The sequence below is a fragment of the Hemicordylus capensis genome, chromosome 2, assembly GCF_027244095.1.
Source record: "Hemicordylus capensis ecotype Gifberg chromosome 2, rHemCap1.1.pri, whole genome shotgun sequence".
NCBI lineage: Eukaryota > Metazoa > Chordata > Lepidosauria > Squamata > Cordylidae > Hemicordylus > Hemicordylus capensis.
Window position 1 is genome coordinate 26,550,458 of NC_069658.1, and position 24,798 is coordinate 26,575,255.

At 44.4% G+C, this 24,798-nt stretch overlaps 1 protein-coding gene across 2 annotated transcripts in view; it reads left to right on the plus strand.

Moving 5' to 3' along the window:
• The first annotated feature begins 5,070 nt into the window (after positions 1-5,070).
• WDR70 (WD repeat domain 70) overlaps positions 5,071-24,798 on the plus strand; it is a 165,377-nt gene continuing 145,649 nt past the window's right edge. Inside the window, exons 1-5 of one of the 2 annotated variants that reach the window (XM_053298644.1) lie at positions 5,071-5,236; positions 5,324-5,386; positions 7,272-7,355; positions 9,728-9,836; positions 11,338-11,515. In XM_053298644.1, coding sequence (XP_053154619.1) covers positions 5,212-5,236; positions 5,324-5,386; positions 7,272-7,355; positions 9,728-9,836; positions 11,338-11,515 — 459 coding nt within the window. In that variant the 5' untranslated portion in view covers positions 5,071-5,211. The remainder of the gene's footprint in view (positions 5,237-5,323; positions 5,387-7,271; positions 7,356-9,727; positions 9,837-11,337; positions 11,516-24,798) is intronic. The other variant, XM_053298643.1, reaches the window with a different exon arrangement.

Below are 24,798 nucleotides of genomic sequence, written 5' to 3' on the forward strand. Positions count from 1 at the left end.
AGGACTATATCAAAAGTATTTCCGTGGTGGTTATAGCTTCTGCTAGAAATCCAAAATGGCTACTTTTTGCCAAAAAAGGTAAGGGAGGAGTAGGGAATAATTTCTCCTGCACTTTTAATATGCTTGCAGTATTTAACACCAGTCATTATTGTATTTGGGTAATGGGAGGAAAGGAGGTAGCTTGTCTCCTGGACCAGCATGCTTCATAGCTACACCTCTCCCTGGCTGGTCTGAAGTCCAGTGTTTGTAAGCAGAATTGTGCCTGGGGACAGTTTTTCCCTGTGATCTACATTAGGTAGGCAGGATTCCAGATCACAGGGAGAAACTAGTCCTATTCAGACATTACACTTGCTGTGCATTCTGGTGTCTGTATATGCCTTTGTGTGATTGACTGTAAATGCATGCACTTTAAAAGTAAATCAAGTACAGGCCTTTTCAAATGCAGGCAGGTACAGATGAGAAGTGTGCTACTGTATGTGCATGGAACATAATGTGTGAATAACTGCCCATGTGTACAGATCTGCATATGCATACACTGTGCACAGACTGTACATGCACTGAATCTAATGTGAATAGGACTACTCTCTCCAAATACAGCATTTTATTCTGTAGACAAACATGATGCCATGGAGAGCCAGAGTCAAGACTGTGGAACAGGCCTTGAGAAATTTTCTTTGGAATAAGGACCCAGAAAATGGACTCTTTGACAAAATTACTGGTCCTTGTAACAGGCATTGGAGTGGGGGAGAGCATAAATGGGCTTCTCTTTATCCCTTTTACAAGTAAAATACTTAGAAAAGAAACAGCGGTGCCTGGGCAAAAAAAGATTTAAATAATTCTACCTCTGAACATCCTACTTTAGGTGCTATGGTTAAATTTCTAGGCTTCATGGCTCCCTGGTGCCAGGAATTTGTCAAGCCCTGCTTTGGTATATGTCAACACCAGTGTGGCTCTCTTGCACATGATTGTTCATTCTGCACCCAGGTACAACGTACTCAACTGAATTATTGAATGGGTCTCCCAGAGGTTATACAAGCAAGTGGCTATGGTGTGTAACATGCTCCAAAGAACATAACACTAGATGACATTGCATGGTTATTGTAAGCTGTTCTTCCACAACTTCAGCCATCCCTGCCCCGCCCCCTAATACCCAATATGGGGGCAACAATGGATAACACTGCAGAGTTCTTATAAGGTGCTCTTTTAGTCTCAGCTCTGTTTCCAACCTGCAGTATTAACACTGATCTGAGTGTTATATTGTCTTAAACTGCTTTTTCTCAGCCTCATTTTCTCCCATGCTGTTAGGGATAATAACCACAGAGAACACTGTAGTGTTATTTTAAGTTACTCTCAGCCACACACATGCCTCTTCTAATCTCCAACATGGGAATATTAGGCACAAATGATATTTGCACTAATGGCATTTAAAAAAATTAAAATCACATAAAATCCATGTGATCCCAACACCCATCTACTTGGTTCCCACTCAACATTTTGAAGAAGAAAAAATACTTAAGTCTAATCTAAACATGTTTATTCGGCAGTAAATCCTATTGATTTCAAAGGGACTTCTTATTGGCATAGGATCACAACTCTAGTTTTGAAATCAGTACTAGTTTGTTTCCCCCCGGCAGAGTAACAATGTTATTTTTTTGTTGTGGCAAAACTAATGAGGCATGTCACCTTAAATACAAAGTCAGATATTGTAGCATTTGTAGCAGTGTAATATCTTAGGATGATTGAGCTGCCAACTTTGACTGAATCTATTCTTGGAGGGTTTTTTCCTAGAATCCACTTTCCCCAGTGGTTTGTTCTCAATATTTTTCACAGTATCAGGCCATTAACATCTCATGTGGCTCCATTTTTTTAGACGCTTAGCCAGTGCCAGATTCCCAGCCTGGCCAGGCATGTGTCTCCCTGCCTTTTAAAGCAGGGAGAACCGCTCCTGGCCACGCTGCGAACACGGCGCTGGCTGGAATTTGCTCGCAAACTGGGGGAGGGAGGTACCTTCATTTGCAAGCAAAACCATGCCCTCTTCCCCTGACAGACGCAGTAGGGATATGCATGGAATCGGTGCCTGCCAGTTTGAAGGTGGGGTGGGATATCTTTGGATATCTAACTTGGCAAAGAGGCACCTTTTAACATGGTGATTCTCTTTAATTAGCAGGGGGAGAGTAACTGGCCCTATCCACCCCCAGCACAGTATTTCCAGTGAGTGTTGCTGGTATATATCTTATGTTTCTTTTTAGATTGTGAGCCCTTTGGGGACAGGGATCCATCTTATTTATTATTTCTCTGCGTAAACTGCCCTGAGTAATTTTTGGAAGGGTGGTATAGAAATTGAATAAATAATAAAATAATCTTTAAGGATGGGGGAGGGTGCTCTTATCTCTCCCGCCACGTTTCCCCCACCGGAGTGGTCTTTTAAAATGGTCTGGTGGAGCGGCAGCGTACCACCTTGCTGCCCCAGTGTCTCCTTGGCTTGGAAGTGGCCAGCCAGCCCCATCCCCTAAGGGGTGATCCCTGGAGACTAGACAAGGTAGAGTTGGCACTCTCTAAGATAACACAAAAACAGCCCTGCTGTATAAGGCTCAAGGTGAAGGTCTTATCTAGTCCAGCTTCCTGTTTGACATTGTGGCCCAGCAGATGCCTTCAAGAAGCTCACAGGCATGCATCTGATTAAGCCAATGTGATCATTACTGTATAAGGAAAATGTTAAGAGGATTTGTGCACTTCATAAAAGGAACTCATCTGGTGTTCATAACAGTGTATGCAGGAGATAAATTGATCCACTACTCAAAAGCTTATCTGAAGTACCAGGAAGAGCTGTACATTGTCTATTCTTATTTATCATACTTTTATACTGCCTGATATGCACATCTCCGGATAGTGTACAAAATTTAAAATATTTAAAAGTTGACACAGATTAAAATACATGAGACATCATAAAACAATAATATAAAATAGTTATTAAAACAAAATATTAAAATAATTAAAGTTCTAATTAAAAGCTTGTGAGAATAGGAGAGTCTTGTGGGTCTTTCTGAAAACAAACAGAGGGAGATGCTCTTATTTCAGCAGGGAACATATTCCAAAGCCCTGGGGCAGCCACAGAAAGCCTGGTCGCCATCAAACGAGCTGGTGGCAACCATAACTGGACCTCTCCAGAAGATTGCAACAAGTGGCAGGATTCATGACAAAGGAGGCGCTCTCTTAAATACCCTGGATCCAAGCCATTAAGGGCTTTATACGTAATAACCAGCACTTGTATTTCACCCAGAAACATATTGGCATCCAGTGCAGTTCTTTCAAAACCAGAGTTATATGGTCCCTTCGTGTTGTTCCAGAGACCAATCCGGCTGCCACATTCTGTATTAATTACAGTATAATTTCTAGACTACATACAAAGGCAGCCCTACGTAGAGCACATTACAGTAGTCAAACCTGGAGGTTACCAGCATATGTATCACTGTTTTAAGGTCATTTATCTCTAGAAATGGAAGCAGCTGACATATCAGCTGAAGCGGACAAAAAGTGCTCCTGGGCACTGCCTCAGCCTGAGAAACGAAGGAGAGTTTTGGGTCGAGGAGCAATCCCGAGCTATGTACCTGATTTTTCAGTGGGAGTTTAACCTCATCCAGACCATCTCTCAGATCCCGAACACCGCCACCCCCCTCCCCTCCTCTCCGTCAGTACCATCTCTTTATTTGCATTCAACTTCAGTTTGTTTAACTGAAGCCCGTTACCACCTCCAGGCTGTCATTTATGCCATTTCCTGATGTGGTCGGCATGGCGGAGTAAATCTGGGTGTCATCAGCATATTGATAACACTCAGCACCAAACCTCCTGATGATCTCCCAGCGGTTTCATGTAGTTGTGAAAGAGCTTTGGAGACAGTATGGAGCCTTGTGGAACTCCACACTTTAGTTCTTGCTTTGCAGAACAGTCTCCAAGCAACACCATCTGGAATCTGCTAGAGAGGTAGGAACCACTGTAAAACAGTGCTACCCAATCCCATATCCCTCAGGTGGTCCAAAAGGATACCATGGTTGATGGTATCAAAAGCCATAGAGAGAGCCAAAAAGATCAGCGGAGTCACACTCCCTCTGTCGACAGCCAGTTGGAGATCATTCATCAGGCCAACCAAGGCAGTCTCAACCACATAGCCCACACAAAAACCTATTTGAAATGGGTCTAGCTAGTCTGCATCATCCAAAACTGCCTGGAGCTGAGAGACCACCATCCACTCAATCACCTTGCCCAACCATGGACGGTTAGAAACAGGTCTGTAATTAGCTAACTGCAAGGGATCCAGTTTAGTTTTCTTCAAAAGTGGTCTAATAATAGGCTCCTTAAGACAAGGAGGCATCCTGCCCTCCCTTAGAGAAGCATGTATAATATTTAGCAGACCCTAGTCTCTGATATATGATTATCAGATGAGATAAGCCAAGTTGAGCAAGGGTCAAGAGGACAAGTTGTAGGGCGCACAGACCTAAGCAGTTTGTCCACTTCCTCAGGAGTCACAAACTGAAAATTATCAGTTCAGTATATGACTATGATTATATATTTGCTTTGCTCTGCGCAACAAGCGGCCAGTAGCGTGAACTTGTAAACAATGGTGGTGCCCAACTGCGTTCCTTGTTCAACGCTACAAATAATGAGGCAAACAATCCTGGAGGCACTGCTATAAAGCAGGAGCAAAAAAACCAGAAACAAAACCCAGAGACACCCACACTAATGGTCCCCAGAATTCTATTTTTAGGAAACAATCTCATCTTTTTTTCTGCATAAGAACACGCAAAAGGGAACGGAGAGCTTCTACTACAATACGTGAGTCTGGGAACAGAGCCAAGCCAACCCGAGGTTCAGTAGCCGCTGTTGAACTACAACCCCCATCATCCCTAGTCCCAATATAATTGCAGCTGGGGTTGATGGGAGTTGTAGTCTGCCCAGCCAGCCAGCCAGCAAGCTTCAGGTTAGTCAGCCCGGAGTTCGCCTTGTTTCAGATCTCACGAGGCACTTGGTTGAATCATGTTGCAGCAGTCTTTGGCGGTTTTCACTCCTCCGGCCACGAGGGGTCTCTCTGGGCCGGTCAGGGAGGATCTCCGTCTGTCTCCGCTGCCGCTTTCACTGCGACTTCCTTCTGCCAGGGACAGGCGGCTGCTTCTGTTGTGGATCCTGCGGAGCACTTGGCCATACAGGGCAGCGAGGATGGAGCAGCCGGGAACGGAGGCCGGTGAGTGTCCGCAGGCTGGCAGAGTCTTCCAAGCAGAGAGGCAGGCTGGGAGGCGGCGTGCCACTGACCTTTCTTGTGTCCTTACAGATGCCGAGCCGGTGGCGGGACCCGACCCGGAGCTGGCAGCCACGATGGGCTTCTCCGGCTTTGGTGAGTAGTCTGAGGAGGGGGAGGCTAAAGGGGACCTTGGCCCCGCCGCGTGGGCTTTGCTTGCGCGCCCGTGTCCAGAGGAGCCTGCATATCTCAGCCTGAGACGGAGCGCCCTGGCCAAGGGAATGGGCTGTGGCTCTGGGCTGGATTCCGATGTCACTTCGGCCAGAAGCCTCCCTGGTGGGGTTGCCGTCCTCCAGGTTTGGGCTGCAGCCTCCGGGAATCGGTATAAGGCTCCAGCTGACTATTGAAAGCAGTTCATGGCTTGGCGTTGTGAAAAATATTGGCTTAAAAAAGCCTCCAGGAATAGGTTTAGTCCATGCTGACAGCCAGTGCAAGGTTACAGGCAGAAGTCTTTCTCAGTCCTATCTAAAGATGCCAGGGAGGGAACTTGGGACTTCTGCATGCATGACAGCATGCAGGAGCTCTTCCCAGAGCAGCCCCAAGGGGAATATCTTGCAGTACTTGCACGTGTTGTCTTCCATTCAAATACAAACCAGAGCAGACCTTTCTTAGTAAAGGGAACAGTTCATGATTGCCACCACAAGCCCAGCACCCGAAGTGCTGGGAAATGTCATCCTTCTCAGAGTTTCCCCCACAGATTTTCATGGGGAAAATACACCACAAGTGTCTTTCAAGATGGTGCTGGAGCTTGGGAGGGCTGCTTTTTCCTTAAGGGAGCCCCACCGGTGCTGGGCAAAGTGCAGCACTGTAGGGTGGGAATGATCATCTCTGCACAGTGCCAAGGAGGCTGTGCAGAATACTTAGTCTAAGCTTCACTCAGGCCTAATAAATAAGTAGAGAGTCACCACTGGTTCCTGAGCCTTGCAGTGAAGAATGCTGGGCTAGCCTTTGTGCCACTAAGCTATACCAGCTCTCAGGTTTTCTGTGCTACTTTTTTTGCACTAAAAGGCTGACAAAAGTGAGAATAAGCATACTGTTAACTTCCCTTGCTAACTGAGCAAAGAAGCATCTTTGCAGTAGGGATGTGCACAGAACTGGGTGGGGGAAGTTCGAAGGTTTGTCGGGGGCTTGACTTTAAGGGTGGGGTAGGGTGCACTTATCCCTTCCTCTATCCCCCCCCCCCACTGGCGCTCCATTGCAAACCGGTCCGGTGGGGCGGCAGCGTACCTCCCTGCCGCCCCGTCTGCTCCTCAGATCGGAAGTAAGCGGAAGTACCTTGTGCGCATGTGCATGGTGGGCACGTGCACACACATGTCACGCGCTCACGTTGGGTGTGCGTGCCCCAGATACTTCCGCTTACTTCCTGTCTGGGGAGTGGACCGGGCGGCAGGGAGGTACGCTGCCAACCCGCCAGACCGGTTTGCGATGGATCGCCAGTGGGGGGGGGAAGCAGAGGGAGGAGTAAGTGCACCCTCCCCCGCCCCTAAAGTCAACCCCCCCACCTTCGAACTGGTGGAATCAGTAGTCGTTCGAACCGGTTCCGTGCACATCTCTACTTTGCATTCTCTTATATTTAGCAGGGAAAGAGCAACTGCCCCTATCCTAGTAGAGCATCTCTTCAGTGATGATTGCTGGTGTCTTCCTTATTAACTTTTTAGTCTGAGCTCTTTGGGAACAGAGAGTCGTCTTATTTATTCTGTATTTTTTCTGTTTAAGCCACTTTGAGAACTCTTGTTGAAAAGCAGTATATAAATAGTCATAGTAGTAATACTAGAAAGCATGTCCTGAGCATGAGACCATAATGGTACACACTTATTTTACGATAAAAGTTAGCATGGCAAAGCATTTATTCTTACAGACTTTCATATTTTCATCTGTGTTTTGATAAGTCATTCAGGGATATTTTTAAAAACTCTTTTTGCATAATCTAGACTTCTTGGTAAACCAGGTCTCTCCTTCCAACCCCCTTCTCATCACTTAGGAAAGAAAGCTCGGACATTTGATTTCAATGCAATGTTTGAACAAACTCGAAGAACTGCTGTTGAAAGAAGTAGGAGGATGCTGGGTAAGTGAGGCTGTTCCATACCAAGGTTTTGCACGAATTCCCCTTGACTCCTGAATTCACATGTTTGGTGGCAGCAGTTCACACTGAGTTCCCGAATCCATTTCCCGCCACACATCCATTGTTCACTTTTTCTGAAGCTTGCTTAAATAGACATAATTTTATAGCAGCACTGATAGCTTTATATTGTTCTAAAATGTCAATTTTGAGAAAATACATGGCACAGGATAGGTTAAATATTCCTCCCTTCAAAGAACAGAGGTAGACCACAGTGGTGTGAAATAAGCATGTGTATTATTATTATTTTTTTATGTGGCAAATTTCCTATCCAGCTTAGCGTGGTTACCAAAAAGCAGCTGATATAAAAATATCTTAAAAGTTGTACATATAATGTCTATTTCTGTGGAAATATAGAATGCAGAGCAAGTGAAGAGGAGGGCATGGAATGTTGGGAAACAGCGTGGGGAAAATCAATTGGTGGCAGAGAAAAAGAGAAAGAGAGACTGAACTTTAGAAAGGGCTGTTGCTCCATCTGAGGAGGAGGGGGTGGTGGAAGCAGATGATAGATAAGACATCAGAAATCTGAGGAAGAGTAGGCCATGATTTCATGCTCCACTGTCATCTTGTCACTTCCTCAGAGAAGGGCCCCACTGTCAGCCTTGCCACCTGTGGGGATCAAGGGAAATCGGGGAACACAGAGAACCCCACCTGAGACCATCATCATACAGGCTGCTCCATCTGTGGAGGCTGCAGATTTGGGGATTCTCCCCCACCCCACAACTCATTCCACCCCTCAACCACCACTGGAAGCCCAGAACCAGAAGAGGCAGTGCATGTGAGAAGGAGCCCAAAATAAGAGGGACAGTGCTCATCTGGCAGCTCAAGGCTTCCCCTTTCCTAGGCCCTACTCAGGAAGAGGAGGCCAGTAACACCTGCTCTGGATCAGGTCCTGATCGGTTGTAGAGCGAAGGCGATCCTTTGAGTCAAGGATGGTGATGGGAAACAGGATAGGAGGCTAGTATTTTGGGGCTAAGGAAAAGTTTATATTCTTGTCAAAGATATTGTCGATAGAATGTGGAGATCTTGGGACATCCATGGGCTTGATACCTCTTTTGTTATGGCTGCCCGCCTGTGGCTGCCAAAACATGGGATGGTCAAACACCCAGCAAGCCCCATTACAATGAGCTACATTTGGGTTAGATCAGGGCTGCACAACTTCAGCCCTCCTACTGTTGTTGGATTACAACTCCCATCATCCCCAGCCACAGTGGCCAATGGTCGAGGGTGATGGGGCTTGTGGTCCAGCCTCTTCAAGAGGGCTGAAGTTGTGCAGCCCTGGGCTAGATGAACCTTCTGAGGGCTGGGTGTAGACTCTTGTCACCTTCGTCGTTGTCTTCTGGTAGCGCCACAATGGAAAGCGAACAGATGGGCTGTCTTAAGAGTTGCAGTCTGGAAAACGTAAAGGCCCATCACCAGTGACTATTGATAGCTGTTGCCAGGTTGCTCAGGAACAATTTTGAGGAGTATATCTCCTGACTTGCCACTATGCTATGGTAGCAGAACAATCTGAGGGCTGGAGTGGGGACTTCTCAGCTTTGTCTTCTGCGTCTTCCCTTTGTGTGTTAGTTTCCGCCCCCACCCCTGTAATTATTTTTATTTGAAGTTCTGTTAAACTTTGTAAGCCTCTTTGAATACCAACATCAGTAGAATATTTTCTCTGTTTAGCATGGGGAGAGCAACTGGTTCTATCCATCCCCAGCACAGCATCCCTCCAATGGCTGTTGCTGGTGTCTATCTCGTGTTTCTTTTTAAAGATTGCGAGCCCTTTGGGGACAGGGAGCCATTTTTATTTCTCCAAGTAAACTTCCTTGGGAACTTTTGTTGAAAAGTGTTCTATAAATATTGGTCGCAGCAGCAGCAGTAGAAAGGTATGGTACAGTTTAACTATTTTAAATAAATTGTGTAAACCTGTTTGTGACCCTTGGTAGAACTAATCTGAGATTTAATCTTTTTATCAAAGTGAAAGGGCTGCCAACATTTTGAAGACTCAAATTTGATTTTTATTATTGCAGTCCAGTTCTGCAAACCCTGGACTAGTATATAAATGGAAATTGTTTCTGCTTAAGGTATTTAAGAGTGATGCTAAAAGTTCTCTTTTGTTGTGAAGCTGATCTTTTGAGGGAGTCCCAATTTTAAAACAAGGACATCTTATGGGACTGTGGGAACTTCAGAGTTATAATTTTTTTAAAAAAACAAAGAATATGATGTACTTTGTGATCACACGAAACATCTTAAAACACAAATGAAGGCTTCAAAGAAGGCATGAGGTATTTTAAAATCTGTATGTACCCATATTCTGTTTTCTGCTTATGCAGAAGAGCGCGAGAAAAAGGCAGCTCAGAAAGAAACAGAATCTGGAAGCCAATCTGAAGGCCTTGATTCAAGAGCTGCATCGTCACGTCCAGCAGCAAGAACACCTTCCAGGTAAGCAGATATAACAGAATTCTGGGGCTAGGGATTCCGGGTCTTTTAGGAGAGTGAGACATATTCTTGGGTTGGTCTTTGTGTGAGGTGTGGATTGCGTTGTAAACCAAATAACATACAGCTGATGTTTAAAGTGAGGTGGCACAAGATTGACCCGGTGCCAGCACTGCATGACCAGATGTAAGGGGTGTACTGCTTTGTAAGTCCTCTGGGGATGGTCATTAACTCAGTGGGTTGAGCACATCTTTACATGCAGAAAGTTTGCCTGGCTAGCCAGGCAAAGAGTCCGATTTTAAAGCAGTGACTCCAATATATTTAGCAAAAGAAGAGCAACTGTCCATATTGATCCCAACATAGCCTTTCTCAGTGGCTATTTGCTAGTATATCCCATGTGTCTGTGTGTCTGTATCTGTGTCTGTTTAAGATTGTGAGCCTCCAAGATTGGGACAAGAAACCATCTTTTTACTCCTTTTCTACACAAACTGCTTTGTGAACTTTTTTGTTGGAAAGCAGTGTGCAAATATTCATAACATTTCCTCCTTTCTGACTCCAATGCCCAAATTACCCTTAAGGTGGCAAGATTTTGTGTTACTGCATGTAATATCAGGAAGCAGTTGGCGAAGACTTGAAATGATTGCTTGTAGGGTATATATTCATTGATAAAGCAGGAACATTGTAGTAGTAGTAGTATTGTTGCTATCTACTGAATTGGGGACACTATAAACAAACTATGGTCAAAGAAAATATAAATAATAAATATTTATATTTTTATTTTCTTTGACCATAGTTTGTTTATAGTTAATAGATTTATATACCACTCAAAACCCACATCTGTGGACGGTTTACATTAATTTAAAATGTTAAATTCTGTGAGTCTATTTTTATTTATTTAACAAATTACATACACACATGTGTGTGTGTGATGAATAATAAAAAAATGAGCCACCATGACTAGGAACACTGCCATCGTAACCTGGTATTGGCAGTATTGAGGTTAGAGGCAGCTGCAGTTGAGGAAGAAGGAGACCATCACATGCTCCAGTGCCCAGACCTTTCCTCCCACCAATTCTCATCTCTCTTGTGTGCCCTGTGCCCAGACACTGACTTCACTACACATGGCCATCCCCAGGTGTGCTGTTCTCCATTCCCTAACATCTTCCACTGCATGGACAGGTATGGTGGAGCGAGTGAAGGATTTATTTTTATTTATTTAACCATATATATACTGTAAAAAATAAAACCTGTGTCTCCAGGCAGTTTACACAATTCAAAATACAGGCACAAAAATGAAAACAAGCAAAAAAATTAAAAGCAATACAAACGTTTTAAAACAATTAAACAATTAATTCTTGAGAGTCTTTCTAAAGGGTGCCAGGGATGCTGGAAGCATGTTCCAAAGTCTTGAACTGAGCTTAGGATTTCTCCCATAGCGTGATTGGGTAGAGGAGGCTTCTGTGAATGAGACACATGCCATAATGCGATCTGTCATTCCTTAACACAGCAATTCAGCCAGTAGTGAAAGTGATGACAGTTCAGATGAAGAACCAATTGGGCCATCTCTGCCACCCCAAGGGTCATTGGAAGAGTCTGATGATGAGATCATTGGTCCACCACTTCCTCCTGGGTACAAGGACAGTGATGACGAGGAGGAGGAAGATAGTATGCAGGAAGAAGAAGAGGTTGGTTTTTTGTCTCTTCACATTTCTAAGTTTCCAGTCTGTTGCATTCCATTGACTACTTCTGTGCTCAAGTAGTTCAGTTTGAAGCAGCAGCTTCCAATCCTGTTGCAAACCAAAATGACTCTGACAAGCTAATGAATCCTTCCTTAGTTCTGCTACCTTTATATGGAATGCTAATGCTGGTGCATTAGCCTGTTATGGTCCATTGTGATGTGCACATATTAGTGTCTCTTTTGACCCATAGTGGCCACGGAATGGGCAGGGCTTTGCAGAGGGAGAGAAGCATGACAGGTTATCCAGCCTATCAGCCCACTATAATGCCAGTGATAGGATGGCTGAATGGGATACAATGAAGACAAGTGGGGAAAGGGCTCTCCCCTCTCCTCGGGGTCTGCAGCAGCAACATTGCACTTCCTGGAAAGATGTTGGGGTAGCAACAGTGCCTCACATTCAAGGGTTCTTAACCTTTTTGCACCTACAGACTCCTCAGATCCCCAGGTATTACCTATGGACCCCGTACTCTATGTGTATTCTATATTTTCATAAGGCTCCAGTACAAATTAGAAAAGAAATAAGTGCTCAGGATAGTTATTTCGAAGAACTTCGTTATGGCTCCTCAAGAAGCAAATTAAATCTAGTGCAGAAAAGGTTTTCATGGACCACTTGGACCTACCTCGTCAACTCCAAGAGGGTCCATAGACTCCAGGTTAAGAAGCCTGGCTGACATGAGGAAAATTGCTCAAAGTAGGCCCATTGAAATTTTTTTAAAGAACAAGTTAGACAGTGTCTAATTTGTCCTTTAATTTCATGGGGACTACTTTGGGTAATTTTCCTCCTCATGTCAGCTCATTGCTCTAATTGCATAAGCACTAGTAACCTTCAATTTATTTATTTTATTTTATTTATCAAATTTGTTCACCGCCCCAGACTTCCGTCTCTGGGTGGTTTACAACAGTATAAAACAAGTTAAAACACAGAGAATAAAAACCATAAAACAATTTAAAATCTCAGTCAAATGAAAAAGCTTGTGTGAAGAAATAAGTGTTTAAGTGCTTTTAAAAAGTTGTCAGAGATGGGGAGGTTCTTATTTCAGCATGGGAGCACATTCCAGAGTCTCAGGGCGGCAACAAAGAAGGCCCGTTCCTGTGTGGCCTCCAGACAAGCTGGTGGCAACTGCAGTTGAGCCTCTCTAGAGATGATCTCAACAGATGGTGGGACTCATGGCGAAGAAGATGTTCTCTTAAACACTCTGGGCCTAAGCTGTTTAGGGCTTTATAGGTTACAACCAGCACTTTGTATCTTGTCCAGAAACCTATTGGCAGCCAGTGTAGTTATTTTAGTATAGGAGTAATATGTTCTCTTCGAGATGACCCAGAGACCAACCTGGCAGCCTCATTCCGTAGCAACTGTAGTTTCCAGACTATGTATAAAGGTAGTCCCATGCATTGCAGTAGTCAAGTCGAGGTTACCAGTATACGTACCACTGTACGTACCACCAGTATACGTACTTCTCAAGAAACGGATGCAGCTGGCATATCAGCTGAAGCTGATAGAAAGCACCTCTGGATACTGCCTCAACCTGAGATACCAGGGAGAGACGTGGATCCAGAAGCACTCCCAGACTACGTATGTGTTCCTTCTGAAGAAGTGTGACACCATCTAGACCCGGCAGATCGAAATAGTCTCCAGAGTTCTGACCCTGCAAAATAAGTACCTCTACTTTATCTGGATTCAGTCTAAGTTTATTCTCCCTCATACAACACATTACTGTCTCCAGGCAGGCATTTAGGGAGGTTATGCCTTCTTCTGATGATGTTGGCATGGAGAAATAGATTTGGGTATTATCAGCATACTGATTACACCCTACACTAAATATCTGAATGGTCCCTCCTATCGGTTTCATGTAGATGTCAAAAAGCATTGGAGACCTATCGAGTCCTGAGGGACGCCACATAAAAGCTCACATTTTGTAGAGCAACAGTCTCCAAGTGACACTATCTGGAATCTGCCCATTAGGTTGGAGCAGAACCACTGCAAAGCAGTGCCTCCTACCCCCAACACTCTCAGATGTTCCTGAAGGATACGATAGTCAATAGTATCAAAAGCTGCCGAGAGATCCAAAAGGGTTAGGGTTAGGGTTAGATCCAAAAGGAACAGAGTCACACTTCCTCTGTCAATTCCTAATTAGAGATAATCCATCAGGCCAACCAAGGCAGTCTCCATCCCATAGCCTGCCCGAAAGCCAGTTTGAAATTGGTCCAGATAATGTTTCCTCCAAGATTGTCTGGAGCTGGGAGGCTGCCACCATCTCAGTTACCTTGCCCAACCATGGAAAGAGACAGGCCTATAGTTGGTTAACTCTGAGGGATCCTATGCAGGCTTCTTCTGAAGAGGTCTAATAATTGTCTCCTTGAGACAAGGAGGCATCCTGTCCTCCCTCAAAGAAGCATTTGTGATCTCTGCCAGGCCTTCTATAACAACCACACTGCTAGATAGTATAAGCCAAGGGTCAGGAGAACAGGTGGTAGGCTGTAGGGATGTGCACAGACCAGTTTGGCAGTCTATTCACAGACTGCTGAACTGATTCAAAAGACTGGTGTTTGAGCCGGTTCGAAGGTGTGTGTGTGTGTGGGTGTGTGTGTGTGTGTGTGTGTGTGTGTGTGTGTGTGTGTGGTGGGGGTAGTTTTAAGACACGTGGAGGGTGTCCTTACCTCCCCCGCGACATTTTCCCCTCCAGCTCTGCCTCCAAAACCGCTGTCACGGGCCAGCTGTATACCCTCTTGCCACCCCGGTCAGCGTAATACCAGAAGTGGCCAGTGCATGTGCTGTTATGCTGACCGGGTAGGCGTGTGCATCGGTCCAGACCGGCAAGGGGGGGTCTATCTTTAAGGGCGGGGGGTAGAACTTACCCCTCCCGCCGCTCTTCCCCCTCCAGCGCTGCGGTAAAATTTCAAGTTTTCGGGGTGGCAGCGTTCTTCCCTGCCGCCCCGGCCCCCGTCGTTGCTCGGAAGAAGCCTTCATATCAAACACGCATGCGCGCGTCGCATGCGCGCCGCATACATCACACGCACGCTGCGTGTGATGTATGCGGCGCGCGCGCTGCGACGCACACATGCGTGTTTGATATGAAGGCTTCTTCCGAGCAACGACGGGGGCCGGGGCGGCAGGGAAGAACGCTGCCACCCCGAAAACTTGAAATTTTACCGCAGCGCCAGAGGGGGAAGAGCGGCGGGAGGGGTAAGTTCTACCCCCCCGCCCTTAAAGATAGACCCCCCCCCCGCCGCCGGACTGGTCCGTTTCCGAACCAGTTTGGAGGCCTCCAACATGGCCTCCGGACCGGTTCGTGCACACCACTATGACTGGGGTGGCAAGAGGATATACACCTGCCCCGTGGCAGCGGTTTTAGAAGTAGTGGCAGGAAGGTAGGGACACTCCACGCCTTAAAGCTACGCCTCCCACACCTCTCGGGAGTGCATGGAACTGGTTCTGTGCACATCCCTAGTAGGCTGTGCCACTCCAAACAGCTTGTCCACATCATCAGGAGTCACAAACTGGAACTGATCCAGCCTAACCATATAAGAGGAGATGCTGGACACCTCTAGTTCACTGCAATAACTGTGGAATCTGAGTCTAAGTTGGCCCAAATACGAGGAGAAGGCAGAGGGTAAGTTTTGTGGCAGCTTTTTTCCCATCTAGCTGCTGCTTACCTGTAAGGACACCTTCTTCACAAATGTTGGGTGCTGTGTTCCTGCTCCAGGCCTTGTTTTTAGCAATCTGCTGCTTCTGCTGATTATTTTCATTCCAGCAGTTGAGCTTTTGCTAGAAGGGCTGTCTGGCTGGCTGCTCATCTCACCTTCCTTTCTTAGCCTTCTTAAGGCAGTGGTGGCCAAAGGTGCAGTCAGTGGCGCAGCCGGCAGCCTGCCTGTAGGCGACCACCAAAGGGGGCTGGCCTTGGGTGGCTGGGCTTCGGTGGTGGGACTGAGGGCTGGGGGCAGTGGCACTTCTCTGAAGGACTTGTGGTTGGTCTTGGGACTGCCTCTTTGTCAGTCTGACTGAGGAATGTGTCTTAGCTTATTCGGGGGATGGGGAGGTGGTGGATCCTCAGCAGGGGGTGGCTATTTCAGTGGTGGTGGGGAACAGAAGAAGAAATGGCGTTGACAGGTCAGCAGGCCATTACAGGAGAAGGGAAAAGAGAAACTTAATAGCTGTTTACCCTTCCAGCTGCTCTGTCAGCTCTTTGACCCTCGGGAGCAGTGCCAGCTACCCACAGAGCCTCACCTTGCTTCTTTACAATGTCAGGATGGCCCAAAATAAACCAGAAATTATACATGATTTCATTGTGGATGAGGGAGCTGATCTGGCGTGCATTACAGAGACCTGGTTGGGAGAGGTTAATGTCCCAGCTTCTCCCTACAGGATACTCTGTTGTGGAGCAGGTGATAGGGTGTGGGCGGGGAGGTGGAGTGGCTGTGGTTTATAAGAACACTATATCCCTTACCATGATCCCTGTCAGAGCATCTGCCTATATTGAGTGTGTATAATTGAGTCTTGGGACCAGGGATGGAATGGGACTTCTGTTGGTGTACCGATCACCCAGCTGTCCAACAGAATCACTAACTGAGCTGCTGGACTTGGTTGTGGAGTTGGCATTGGAGACACCCAGGTTGATGGTGATGGGTGACTTCAATGTGCACTTTGGGATTGATTTGGCAGGACCTGCTCGGGAGTTCATAGCAGCCATAACAACTATGGCCATTCCCAAGTGGTCTCGGGTCCGACCTATGTTGCTGGTCACATGCTCGATTTGGTTTTTTGCTCTGATCAGGGAGGTTTTATGTGGGTGGGGACTCCTATGATTTCCTCATTATCATGGATGGACCATGACCTGGTGAAGGTTCAGTTTGTAGCCGCTAGTCACCTCTGCAGGGGTGAAGGGCCTATTAGGATGGTCCGCCTGAAGAGGCTATTGGATCTAATAGGATTCCAAAAAACCATGGAGGGTTTTACTGTTGGCTCTGCCATTGATCTTGTTGCTACCCTGGTGGAAAATTGGAATAACGAGCTCACTAGGGTGGTAGATTTGATCGCTACTAAGCGTCCTTTCTGACTCACTTCTAAAGTAGCTCTATGGTATACATGAAAACTACGGGAGTTGAAGCGGCTAGGTCGACGACTAGAGCACAAATGGAGGAGGATACGGCTCGAATGAGAGGAGAGCTAGTCTTGTGGTAGCAAGCATGACTTCTCCCCTTAGCAAAGCAGGGTACACCTTGGTTGCATATGAATGGGAGACTAGAAGTGTGAGCACTGTAAGATATTCCCCTCAGGGAATGGAGCTGCTCTGGGAAGAGCATCTAGATTCCGAGTTCCCTCCCTGGCTTCTCCAAGACAGGGCTGAGAGAGATTTCTGCTTGCAACCTTGGAGAAGCTGCTGCCAGTCTGTGAAGACAATACTGAGCTAGATAGACCAATGGTCTGACTCAGTATATGGCAGCTTCCTATGTTCCTATGAATCTGACATTAGGGCACAGAGCACAAATGAAGATCTATGCTCTGGCAATACCTGAGGCAAAGAAGGGATTCTTTGCTGCATTCAGGGTGGATATCAATGTTTAAAAATAAATAAATATGATGGATTTTTGAAATTTAAATTTGATTTTTGAGTTAAAAAATCTATCTAAAGATAGTTTTCAATTTAAGATACATTATAGTCCAAAGGTTATTCATCATGAAATAAGGATTAGTTTTTAATTATGTAGCATAAGGCTGTATATATGCAATGTTTAATTTTTTTTGTAAATTAATTCCATTAATCCATTCACAATGTCATGCTCTTCCAGAGGTTTCTGTAAGATTATTTTGGGCAATTTTTCTATCTGGAAGAGGACCAAAAATTAAACCTTCATCTGGTTGTAAATATTAAGATTATACCAGCAAGAATGGTATAATCTTGAATGGTTCCAGAAGTATTACTTTGAGACGGTTGCTCTACAAAGAGATAATTTTTGTATGGTTTCCCTCAGGGCTCCATTCTGTCTCCAATGCTTTTTAATATCTACATGAAACTGCTGTAAGAGATCATCAGGGGCTTTGGTGCAGGGTGTTATCAGTATGCTGATGACACCCAAATCTATTTCTCCATGTCAGCTTCATCAGGCAATGGCATAACTTGCCTAAATGCTTGCCTTGATGCAGTAATGGGCTGGATGAGGGATAACAAACTGAGACTGAATCCAAACAATTGTCATGTCTGCTATGAATTTCTGAGCCGTCCCAGACAAATTGGTCCCTAAGTCAACAATGAAGGCCCCCAGCACCACAAGTCTGGAAGACTCAAAAGCCAAGCCCACAACCAAGTCCATGAGCTCAATTAGGGACTCTGTTGGGCAGCGGGGTGATCGGTATACCAACAAAAGTCCAAATCTATTAATGGTCCCCAAACTTAAGTGTACACACTCGATATGATCAGATACTTCAACAGGGATCCTGGTAAAGGAGATGTTATTCTTAAAGGCCACAGCCACTCCACCTCCTTGTCCACGTCCCCTCACCTGCTCCTCTACAGAGTATCCTGGAGGGAGAAGCTGGTGGCCACCAGCCTCCCACAGCCAAGTCTCCGTGATGCACAGCAAGTCATCCACCTCATCCATAATCAAATAACCGATGATTCCTGGTTTATTCTGGACTGACCTGGCGTTACAAAGGAGCCAGGTGAGGCTCTGTGGGTAGTTGGCAGTGCTTCCCAAGGTCAAAAAGCTGGCAGGAGAGCTGGAAGGGGAAACCCTATCCCTAGAATGCCTAACCCTAATCTTAGAATGCAATAAAATGTGGTAGAGTCCTGAGGTGGTAAAGTGGACCCTACCACTTCAGACTGTGGGAGTGCATGTCACATATTTGAATATTCCTCTGCAGAAAAAAAACTTCTCTGCAGTAAATAACTATGGGAGAAGATTCTATACTTGCCTGCTCCTTGCTGTGCTTGTTTCTACTTTCGGGGAGCGTTTTTAAAAATGTGATGGTTTGCTTGAAGTATGATCCATTCTAACATCTCAGGACTTTACTACCTCAGCCCACTGCATATATATGATCAGACCTCATACCCGGAGCTTGCTTGACCAGCCTTCTCTTAAGTGTTCTGGTCAAAATGAATTGTTTTGAAGTTATGGCAAGGGAGCTACCTAGTGGCAGATAGGGTATCTGCAAGCTAGTTTGCATGGCCTGGAGCTGGAGTGGACCAAGCAGAAAGGAATGTGATTAATAAGTCTAGGAATGGATCAAAAACTATCAGTTTTAAGTTGGGAAAACTGATTAGTGAAAAGTTAGGGAGAAAAAGGAGGCGTGAGTGAGTCACAAAACCCCTCTATCTGTAATAAAATTGGTTACAAGGGCCTTACTCTAACATTTTATGGCAGAACTTGAAATTTAAGAATTACTGTTCAAAGTATTATAAAGGCAAGTGTTTGCTTCTTTAAAGATCACTGATCTTGCTTTAAAAGATTCTTGTTGAGTATTAATTGTTGGCTGATGACAGCATTTGAGTTGAGAATAGCCTCCCACCGCCCTCTTAATTTTATTTCCAGGAACTTAAATGTGCAAAATTCTTCCAAATCAGCAACCTTCTGAATGCTGTTTAAGATATAAGTATATGTCTGCAATTGTCATTCACAACTGTATAGAGTTTTGTTATGTTTTGTTTTTAAGTTGGGAAACATAAAACTCTACAAGCAAAAATAACATTTTCAACTTCCTTTCACAAATCATACAAAATTGCTTTCTCCAAAGGAGCACAGCAGTCATAAAATTAAGAACGGGTGTACTTTAAAATCAATTTTATGAGGCTGTTACTTGATCGAGTTGTATGTAAACCTTTCAGTTGAATCCTGGTGGGTATTCCAAGTGACATTTTAAAATGCTAAGTGCTGCTTAATATTTTTACTTCGTTTTTTCAAAACCTTTTTGTGGGGATTTATTGATGAGTGCTTGTACTATGTAAGTATTGGAGCAATAAATTTCTGAAAATACTGAATTCAGAGAGCCTTAAAAGCATGGGCTGGTTCAGATGTATTGTAACAACATGGTTGCAGTCTTGGTCTGCGGGCAAACTGGTTTGCGCAAACTATAGTTTGCTGGGTTCAGATGAAGCTGAAAACTATGATACCAAGCCAGGATCAGAAGCATCTCAATACCACTTCCTGGTGTGTGAGAGGAAGGGGATAAGAGAAGACCTGAGCCTGATGCATCTGCCTCTTTTTGCATGTGCTGAGCCATGGTTTAACTCTTTATGGTCTCTTCCTCCTAGTCCTAGTTTGAAATCCATCTGCTTTTCAAATTTCTTAATTTTTCAAACACTGAATGGCAGTGGTTTTAGTCCATTTGGTCAACCCCTTCCCATAGTCAGTGGAAGTGGGGAACATGGTCAACCACAGATAATACAGAAATTTACATTTGGCCTTGATGCTCAGTTGAGTTTCTAAATGTACCAGGGCTGGAAACCATGTGTAACACTGGAAGCTGAGGTCCCCATATGTGCAGAAGTGGGACCTCAAGTTGATGAAGGATCAAGAAATATTTCCTTCTAGCAACAGAAATAATTTACCAAAATACATGCCAGCATGAGATGTTCATTATGTATGCTAGGAGAGTGTTTCATTGGTGGGGAGTGCTAGTGGTGAACGGGTGATTGGTGCAGTGTTTCTAGAACCAAAGATCAGTGTGTTTTGGACTATAAATATATTTGTTAATCCTGCATCTGCTATCCCTCATCTCTCATCAAAAGGACTAAGCTAGATCCAAACGTTTGCATCTTTGGGAGAGCTGAAGTCGCGACAGTGCTTAGTAACATGGTCCCTGAATGGCAGTGGTTTTAGGACTAACGTAACTGAACTGATGTCATTGTTCTCATTGAAACCGTTCTTGCAAAGAAAAAGAGCTTGGAGTAAAACACCCAGACAACTCAGCTGTTCTTTCTGAAAAGGAGATGGCTTACAACCTAAGCATTGGGCTTGAAATACTTGTATAACTTGGCATACTCGTAGGGTGTGGGATAGGCCAAACTGCATATCAATGCTGGCAGAAGAGTGTGTGTCCTTTAGGGACTGGATATTTAGGGCCCTGGAGCAGAATACAGCATTGGGCTCATGTCTTTTAGCATAGGCTTAACATAAGGCTCCAATGTTCCTTAGCTAAATTCAGATTCCCAGCTAATAAGAACATGTAATAAGGAGGGCCTTTCTGGATCAGAGCAAAGCCTCTACGGTAGTCCAGGATCCTGTTTCCCACAGTGGCCCATCAGATGCATCTGGGAAGCCCACAAGCTGGAGACCATCATGTCTCACCTGCAGCTGTTATTCAGAGGTTCCTGCCTTTGAAGGTAACCTATAGATATGAAGGAGAATAGCCATTGCTAGATTTGTCCTCCATGGTTTTATCTAAGCCCTTTTTAAAGCTATCCAAGCCAGTCACCATCACTGCATCTTGTGGCAAAGATTTTCATAGATTAAGTATGTATGTGCTGTGTGAAAAAGTTCTTCCTCTTGTTGGTCCTAAATTTCCTGAGAGCTAGTGTAGTATAGTGGTTGAGGTTGCAATCCTATGTCCACTTAATAAGTTCCATAAAAACTCTGTGTAGCTTACTTCTGAGTAAACATGAATAAGATTGGGTTGCACAAGACTGAACTCAACCAGGATATCCAAATCTCACCTCGGAAGCATGCTCACTAGGTGAGCTTAAGCAACCCGCTCAGCTCTTGGCCTTGGATGTTCCCATTGGCAATATGGGTAGAATGATAAGTCTATGGCAAAGTTGTTGTAAGGTTTACTGGGATAATGAATGAAAATCAACTTGAATTACCTGCTTATAAAAACATGAACTATTTGCCACAGCCTGGTCTCAACCAGCCCCAGGTTCTTAATCTTTACTGTTGCCACTGAATAGACATATTTTTTTTCTGGCTGTGTCTACTGAAACAGCCTTCCAAATCTCTGTTTCAATCAAATGTTAGGTAGGGTGGAAAGGCTTCTAAGTGTGGGCAGGGGAAAACAGACAGAGACTACAGCTGGTTAAATTCAAAAAAAGAGAAATTTTGCTTTAAAATAGTTCAATGCAAAACAGTCGTTCTTTTAGAAAATTTAATACAAAACAGCAACCATATGAGCACAAGGAAAAAATAAAATATGAGAAAAACGAATCCAGTCTAACCTGCACCTAATACTGTGCCTTAACCTAGAGTCCTTACCAGGAGTTTTCTTATAAGCATCTCCAGTCAGCTTCTACAGCAGGCCTGGCTTTTTCCTTTTCTTGGCTTCAAGTTTGATCTTCCTTTCCAGAACTGAAGGTTCAATTCCAGACTGGTCCTTCAGCTGCTTTGAGGGTGATTCAGTTCTCAGGAGAGTTTTCAGCCTAACTCTCCCAGTGATTTATTAGCTCTGATTTCAGCAGTTCTTCTCAACTCTTCTCTCCTCTTTTTCCAAGACTCCAGCTTCCACTCCAACTGGAACTTGCACTCTAACCCACTTGGACTAACCTTTTGCTGCAGGCAAACCTCCTTTCTCTCCCCACTCCTTTTTTTCCTAAACCAATCAAAACAACTCAAGTTTCCTCTCATATTTTTAAACATCCAATCCAAACAAACCCTTTCTTCCCTCCAAATCTAACCAGTACAACTCTTCTCTCTCCCAAACCAAACTGTAGAACAGGAGCTGTGACCTTTTGACTCTTGCACAGCTTTTTTTAATATTAAAAAACACAGAACATAGGGAGTAAGCAAATACATATTCAATACAAAAATCCGCAACACAAAAAGAGGAGGTTCGGGCCTCATTCCTGAACACTCATGAAGTATGAAGTATTATTATTCAAGCAGATTTGGCCCTATAGGCTGCATCAGCGGGAGACTGACCAGAAATCCTATGTGAGCTGCTCTGAGCTTTTTAAAGGAAGAGTGTGACATAAGTGTAATTAAAAAACAAAACAAAAATACTTTTATGGCATCTATCAACCAAAACATAGCAATGTCTGAAGAACTATTCTTTCCACTAGTTCTGTACCACTCAAAGCAATACCCCCCCCCCATGTTGGATTTTTGTTCTAATTTCAGTTACAGTGTGTCTGCTTTATGTCTTTTATTATTGACTTTGTTATAGATATTGACAAAATTTAACACATCGCTGATAGGAAACAAATAATGTGGTTTAGGGGGCAGCAGAAATCTCAGTATTTTTTGCTTGCCCTGGATACTGTTTTTCTTGTGTTACTGTTTTAATTTTTTTATATTTTGCTGATTTTATTATATACTATCGGTTTTAGATGCTTGGAGCTCCTTTTCAAAGGATTTAGCAGGATATAAGACTTTTTATAAAACAGTAAATAAAAGGATAAATGTCTGTATTCCCACAAATAACTTAACAAGGAGAGAAGGAAGAGGCTAGCAGCAGAGCTGCAACCCCACACAAAGAAGCTGCTCCTGCTTTCTCCAGAATGTTGCCAAACTCAGAGCATGCAGTCAGGGGGAGGGATTTTCACTGCTCTCCCCTGCCCTTGTAAGTGCTCTTTGCCTTCCAGGAATATGGCCCCAAGGGCTGCACAACCCTCAGGGGCATATTTTTGGGAGGCAAAGAGCACTTATGGGGGCAGGAGAGAGCAGCAGAAATCCTCCCCCCCCACATACTTGGCAATACTCTGGCTGAATCAGGAGCAGACTGTCTGCATGGATGGCTGTTCTGTCAACCAATATTATTTTATTAATTTTTTACATTTATATCCCGCTCTTCCTCCAGCGAGCCCAGAGCGGTGTACTACATACTTGAGTTTCTCCTCGATGCTGCGTAAAGAACAGTTAAGATGTGAGAGGCCTCTCTCCATCCTTAGTGTTTAGGATGTTTCATGTGTTTTGGATGTTTGATTTGTATTCATATCATGACCCAAATCTGAACTTTTCCCAGTCACTGATTCTTTTTCATTAACTTTGACAGGGAATTTCCCTAGTGTATCTTAACCCTAACATAGAAAGACCACCTAAGTAGGCCATAAATAGAAACGTTTGTTGTTGTTTGCAAAGCTGGATTTCCCCTCAGATACAGTAGTAGTTGTAAAATAGATATTTGTCCATTAAAACTCAATAAATAACTTTATGTTCACCTAGTAAACAAGATCTGTAGCTATCTAAAAATATTGCCTTTTCCCTCTGAACAGCTAACAACTTAGGCTGTTACTTCTGGACACCCTAGAAACAGTAACTGTTTGACCATGGTTAGGCTTTGGGCCAATGGTCTATAGTTCCTTCTCTTCCCTTCTAAACCACTCTGACATTCAGACAGCAGTGGAGTAAAGTGTGCCATGTTTCTTTAAGATGTATCATGTTGAACCAGCAAGAGGCATTCTTCTTCCTGAGACAGAAGAAGTAGAGCTCAGAAAAGGAAGTTGGTTGCTGGGTCCATCTATCTCCACCTGCCCTGGTTTCCTATTAAATAATTAGGGTCTAAATTCTAGGGCTTTCGTCTGATTAATGAAAGCTTATTAATGCCAGGAGGTTGTGTTGGTTTTTTAAAAACCCATTGATTCAATCTGTGCATAAAAGTATAGTAAAAAATCACATTTTGTTTTTTTACATGATGGATCTGTGTCATGGCTGGCATCATTTTAGAAAGGCATTCTCTCCAGTATGAAAGCGGGATGACTCTTCTAAAATAGCACTGCCACCTACAGTTTTGATAAATACTTGTATTAACTTTTTTTTAAAGCTGGAGTCCATCTTTGTAATTGATCAAAAGACTTTTTATCAATTTAATGTCACTGATTAATTGGTTAAGTGTAGCAGCTCTCTGAAGTACCCTCTTGAGAAATCATCTTCGGATGTGGGATGCACACAAATACAGTGTGACAATGGGAGGAGACCCAGAGACTGGTGAGAGGGGAAGTGAATAGAGGGGGTAGGTTGGGCCCAGGGAGCAGCAGTTGTTGGAGGTGGAAAGCTGGTCTTGTGGTAGCAAGCATGAATTATCCCCTTTGCTAAGCAGGCTTCACCTTAGTCTGCATTTAGATGGGTGACGTGTGAGCACTGTCTGCTGTAAGATATTCCCCTTAGGGCAAGGGTTTTCAGCAGAGGGTACTCGTGCCCTTAGGGGTATGTGAAGGGCTCCCAGAGGGTACTTGGAGCACTCCTGCTTTCCTGTGCTGCAGCCATGCTATTGGTTCCACATCTGGGGATTGCTGACTTGAAGCAGACATATCCTCAGTATTGTGTCTGCTGCAGGAGGGGAGGGAGGAGAGTGAAGACCAGTGTTCC